This window comes from Tenrec ecaudatus, chromosome 9 (assembly GCF_050624435.1).
Source record: "Tenrec ecaudatus isolate mTenEca1 chromosome 9, mTenEca1.hap1, whole genome shotgun sequence".
NCBI classification, from domain to species: domain Eukaryota; kingdom Metazoa; phylum Chordata; class Mammalia; order Afrosoricida; family Tenrecidae; genus Tenrec; species Tenrec ecaudatus.
Window position 1 is genome coordinate 74,993,548 of NC_134538.1, and position 6,000 is coordinate 74,999,547.

General features: G+C 40.0%; 1 protein-coding gene across 2 annotated transcripts in view; it reads left to right on the top strand.

Moving 5' to 3' along the window:
- Positions 1-3,822, top strand: part of NT5C3A (5'-nucleotidase, cytosolic IIIA) — a 74,633-nt gene extending 70,811 nt beyond the window's left edge. For both annotated transcript variants that reach the window (XM_075558204.1, XM_075558205.1), the window contains 4 exons: positions 398-487; positions 1,905-2,067; positions 2,717-2,917; positions 3,534-3,822. In XM_075558204.1, the coding sequence (XP_075414319.1) occupies positions 398-487; positions 1,905-2,067; positions 2,717-2,917; positions 3,534-3,635 (556 nt within the window). In that variant the 3' untranslated portion in view covers positions 3,636-3,822. The remainder of the gene's footprint in view (positions 1-397; positions 488-1,904; positions 2,068-2,716; positions 2,918-3,533) is intronic.
- The last annotated feature ends 2,178 nt before the right edge of the window (positions 3,823-6,000 follow it).

Sequence of the window (6,000 nt, forward strand, 5' to 3'; positions counted from 1 at the left end):
GGTGGAGAGTCTGGTTCTAAAAGGCTGTGACACTGGGATGCTTTGATTATAGATGCTTTCAGAGAATTATAAAGCATGGTAACCTGTATCTAAAACTTTTCTTAACAAGGATTTTTCTCTTATTCACCGGACCACATCTTTAGCGCTTAAAAACATTTCATGAAAACTCATAATGTACACAAATGAAAAAGATGACTCTTCGAAATTTTATCTCAATTAGAGAAATGGGTTTTTGCCCTAGATTATACTCAATTCTCAAGTCTCTAAGATTTAAACCCAGAAATACTTGTGATGAATGAAACACTGTGTATTGGATGAAATACACTGAGGAATGTATTGTAATAAAGATAGTTGCTTTAATTGATATGCTTTTTTCTTTTCTGGTCATAAACTCCAGGTATACGAAGTCGCATGGTTTGCTTATTGAACAAGCGTTACCAAAAACTAAAATTAAAGAGATTGTGGAAGAGTCTGACCTTATGCTCAAGTAAGTTTGTTGGGTATTTTTTTTATGCCTATCAATGTGAACTGTCACTGATCTATCCAAATATGTATTTTTGCTTTAAAATTGTTTAGTTTTATTAAAATATCTATAATATTATGCCACCCACAAAACATATCCAGAATATGCCACCTTTTACAAAATAGAGAGCAAAACCAAACCAAACTCACTGCCATCGAGTTGAAGCCAGATCATAGTGACTCTGTGGGACAAGGGAAAACTGCCCTGTGAATTCCTGAGACTGTCACCTGCACAGGAGTAGAAAGCCCATCTTTTCCTGTGGGGCAGCTGGTGGTTGCAGACTGCTGGCCTTGCAGTTAGAGAGCCACATACCTAACAGTGGTAAGAAAAGGGGTTTGGAGTATCCTATGTGATCTCAGTGTAGGAGATAAAGGCTTTGCGTGACTTACTTATAAATTTGGATTCCCTTTCTCTAGATTAAACATTTTAAGACTAATTTGAAAATTTATAAAACCAAGATTATTTTCAAATTTCATAACAAATGCTTAAATAAGACATGAAATATGGAAGGGATATTTGTAAATCAAGTAGAAAAGGATATAGGCAAACACCCCTTTCTAAAGAGGAAATGTTGTCCAAAAGAGTGTAAGGATAGCTAGTAAGTACGTCATTCGTTTGTAGGCAACAACAGCCTCCCGAACCCACCACCCAAGCCCTCTGTGGTGGGGTTAGTCCATCCCGACTCTCCACAACACTGCAGGACAGGAAGACCATGAAACTTAAAGGAGAGCAGCCTGGCATGTTGGCAGGCCAGTGCTTAACCTGCTTACAAACCATTTAGTTTGTAAAAATGGAGGAAAATCTTAAGATCAGATATTACTGCTATCTCCCAGACTTTTTTTGAAGAGGGGCGGGGGAGCCAAAGAAACTCACTGCCTTTGAGTCAGTGCTGACTCATAGTAACCCAGAAGGACACAGTAGAACTGCCCTGTGAGTTTCCAAGACTAATTCTTTACTGGAGTAGAAAGCTCTGGTGTTTGTTTTCCCTTTGAGCTGCTTGATTTCAAATGGCTGGCCCTGCAGTTAGCAGCCCAGTGGGTAAACACTCGGCCACCAGTAGACAGAACAGCTAAGTTCCTGCTGGTCGGCCCTCCTAACCATAGGAAACAGTAGGGAACAGGTAGCAGGCCTCCCTGAGATGAGTTCTTCAAGGAATGGTTTAAATCCTTCTGTCAAATGGTGTACATTCTAAACTACTGGCTTGTATCCGTATTCATCGTGACTATGAAGATTGGCCAGTTGGTTTTAAAAAAACCCTCTAAGGCCTGTGTTTCAACATAAGTATAGCTGTAGAATGGAGTAGAAATAGCTAGCTCTTTTGACTGGTGAGGAAGGGGTCTGTCTTGCTTTTCAATGACCGTTTTGCACCTCCTTGTTGCAGGGAAGGCTATGAAGATTTCTTCAGTAAGCTCCAGCAGCACAGTGTCCCCTTGTTCATATTTTCTGCTGGGATTGGCGATATCCTAGTGGAGGTTATCGATCAAGCTGGTGTTTATCATCCAAATATCAAAGTAGTGTCCAATTTCATGGATTTTGATGAGAATGTAAGAACATCAAGTCACCCTCTCTCATGACATGTAATCTGAAAATATTTTAGTCATGTGAATGCATTTGTGTTTAATAGCGTGATTAGATGAAGCCATGTGGTCCAGGAACCCCGTATCTTTCCAGTATCATACTCATGTTTTTAAAAAATAATGGATCCTTCCTTAAATTTTTGTTCTTCTAACTGAAGACTAATTTTTAAATTTGTAAAACTTTTATAGCAATTTTGTAGGCCAGCTCTGAAAACTTAACATTCATGGGGGAGGTGGAGGTGATGGGAAGAAATGAATTAAAACTGGTATTATTAGAAGATTAATTTTCCTAGTCAAGACAATATGTTATGAAATACATAGAGTGGGATCTTTTTAGCCAGGAAGGAAATGGGAACTTTACATTGATTGGATTTCCAACTTGTCATATTTTATCTTTTAAAGAAGTCCCTAGAAATCCATTTCCTTCTCTGAGCCCCTGTTCTTACTGTGAATATGATAAATGCAAGTGCTTTTGAGATCATAGTCTAAGGTACAGATACAAATATATTAATGATGATAATAATAGTGAGATTACTAAAAATTCCAAAATATGAAAAACACCATTAAATATAATTGTGAAAGCTGTTATTTCAGAAGACTTATTTATTTCAAATAGGGGGTGCTGAAAGGATTTAAAGGAGAATTGATTCATGTATTTAACAAGCATGATGGTGCCTTGAAGAACACAGAGTATTTCAATCAGCTAAAAGACAATAGCAACATAATTCTATTGGGAGACTCCCAAGGAGACTTACTAATGGCAGATGGAGTAGCCAATGTCGAACACATTCTGAAAATTGGATATCTAAATGACAGAGTAAGTACAGTTCTGCCATTTAATTTTCTTTTAATGAAAAATCAACATGAAATTTGACAGGCAGTTACCAAAGGCCCCAAGAAAGTAATTTTAAGGATATTTTTATTGTTCTTTACTCTTTTATTTGGTTATGTGAATAATCATGCTATGAGTATTGGGGCTACAGAAGCTACTTATCAAATTCCATTGCAGAAATTAGACTAAAACAGAGTTTCTCAGCCTTAGCACTCTTGAGAGTTTGTATCAGAGTATTTTTGGTTTGTGGGGAGCATTGTGGGATGTCTGACAGCATCCCTGGACTGTATTCACTAGATGCCACTCGTCTCTCCCTCAGTCACAAGAATCAAAAAATGTGTCTAGACCTTGCCCAGTGTTCCCTGGGGAACAGGACTAGCCCAACAGATAACCACTGGACTGGAAGATCATTTTGGAAAAATCACTGTGTCACTGAGTCATAGAAGTTTGAGAGTATTTTGATTGTTCTTTCTGAAATGTTTTATGAAATTAAATGTACTGCATTTTGCCCAGCCAACCTAACATAACTATTGACATTCCTACTGACTGAGATTCTGTGCTGCCTCCTGCATGCATATTAATTTTGTTTTCTGTTGATTAGGTGGACGAGCTTTTAGAAAAGTACATGGACTCTTACGATATTGTTTTAGTAAAAGAAGAGTCATTGGAACTAGCCAACTCTATCTTACAGAAGATTCTCTAATGTACGTTCGTCAGGAAGCCCTCTCGCCCGCAGGAGTGATGGATGCGGAAACGGCTTGTCTGTTCCTGCTCTGAAAGACTTTATTTATGACATCTGCTTGCTCTTGACCGTCTCCCTTACAGAAGTATTTTCAGACAGGTCAACTCCGTCAGCTGGAAACTCCGTCTCTCTTTCACACAACACACTCCCCACCATGTCTTTTTGTTTTTGTTTTTTTTTTAACATATTTTTAAAAATCTTAAAGCCAAAATAACTCCTTATTTTGCCCAAGTGGACTTTATAGGTTAGTTTTATCATGGGTCTTTGGGGAGAGGAGTCTTTATTGTGGGAAAGTTCCTGAATGTTTTTAAAAGTTTTTGAAATGGTGAAATGATGGATATAATTGCAGTGTGTGATGCTGTCCGCATCTGAAATTGTGTGATAATTAGTGATTTCGTTTGAGGGAGGAATAAATGCTTACCAGGAAAGATTGGGAGTTGGTGTTGGGTGAAAAAACTCCCAGTGTCTACATGTCACCAATCATTACAAAAAGTTCTGTATTGAAGCACTGATAATAAACATGAGATGGGAAAAATAAAATCAACATGAGATGGGAAATCTTTTTAATTCTACTGTCAAGACCATCATTATTCATCCTTTCAGCAGATACTTGTTAAGAACCCATCATATTCTTCCCTGTTTTGCTGATAGAGAAATAATAATGTCATGATGGCGGTGTGTCAGCCTGCTACCCAGAAGGTCAACCGTTAGAAACCACCAGCCACTCCTCAGGAGACAGAAGAGGCTGTCTACTCCCCGTATAAGGAGGTAGTCTCGGAAACCCGCAGGCGCGGTTCCATGCCGAGGGCTGCTCGTACTCAGAATGGACTCTACGGCCCTGAGTTTCATTGGAGTTTTTGTCATGATGTCTATTTAGACCAAGTATTTTCCAAATCTAGACCTCATCATAATTAAGGGTTAAAGTTAGTTATGGACATGATTTCATCTTCCCTCAAGAACATATTGGAGCCCAGAAAGACTATTTTCCCATGGAATATAAGTCAGTAAAGGAGCGGACTTCCTTGTGTGTCTTAGGCATTTCAGAAATGGCAGCAGGCAGGAGCCACAGTGCAGTTGATTCACATGGGACCCCCAGTACTTGAGCTTCCCATGCTAGATTTCTGCTGACTCATAATGCGTTTGCACTGGCTCGGATTGGCCGTTGTGGTAAATCTGATGCTGTCTCTAGCCCTTGGGCTCTACAGCTGATGAGCAAACTGGTTTTCTCATTAGCAAATGAAAAGCGTGCTCCAATTCATCTGAGCAGTTTCTAGTCTGGCCAGGTGTGTCAAGAAGGCAAGGCCACGTGAACACATCTTTTTTCCCAGGGCAGCCCATCCGTACCCTGATACCACTCTCTTTATAAACTGAACAGCTGAAGTACGCAGTAGCAAAAACTTGCCAATTCCATACTTTAAAAAAAATCATTTTATTGGGGGCTCGTACAACTCTAAACACAATCCATACATACATCCATTGTGTTAAGCACATTGGTACATTTATTTCCCCCATTCTCAAAATGTTTGCTTTCTACTTCAGCGCTTGGTATCAGCTCCTCATTTTTTTCTCTTCCTCGTGAACCCTTGATAATTTAAAAATTATTATTTTGCCATGTCTTATACTGTCCAACGTCTCCCTCCACCCACTTTTCTGTTGTCCATCCCCCAGAGAGGAGGTTATATGTAGATCATTGTAATCAGTTTCCCCTTTACAACCCACCATCCCTTCACCCTCCCAGTATTGCCACTCTCCCTACTGGCCCTGAAGGGATCATCCATCTTGGATTCCCTGTGTTTCCAGTTCCTAGCTGTACCAGTGTACATCCTCTGGTCTAGCCAGATTCGTAAACTAGAATTGGGATCATGATAGTGGTGGGGGGGCGGAAGCATTAAAGAACTAGAGGAAAGTTGTATGGTTCATTGTTGCTACACTGCACCCTGACTGGCTCGTCTCCTCCCCGCGACCTTTCTGTAAGGGATGTCCAGTTGCTTATAGATGGGCTTTGGGTCCCCACTCCACACTCCCCCTCATTCACAATGATATGATTTTTTTGTTCTTTGATGCCTGATACCTGATCCCTTCAACACCTTGTGATTACACAAACTGGTGTGCTTCTTCCATGTGGGCTTTGTTACTTCTGAGCTAGATGGCTGCTTGTTTACCTTCAAGCCTTTAAGACCCCAGGTGCTACATCTTTTGATAGCCGGGCACCATCAGCTTTCTTCACCACATTTGCTTATGCACCCATTTGTCTTCAGCGATCATATAGGGAAGATGAGCGTCCAATGATGTGATTTTTTGTTCTTTGATGCCTGGTACCTCATCC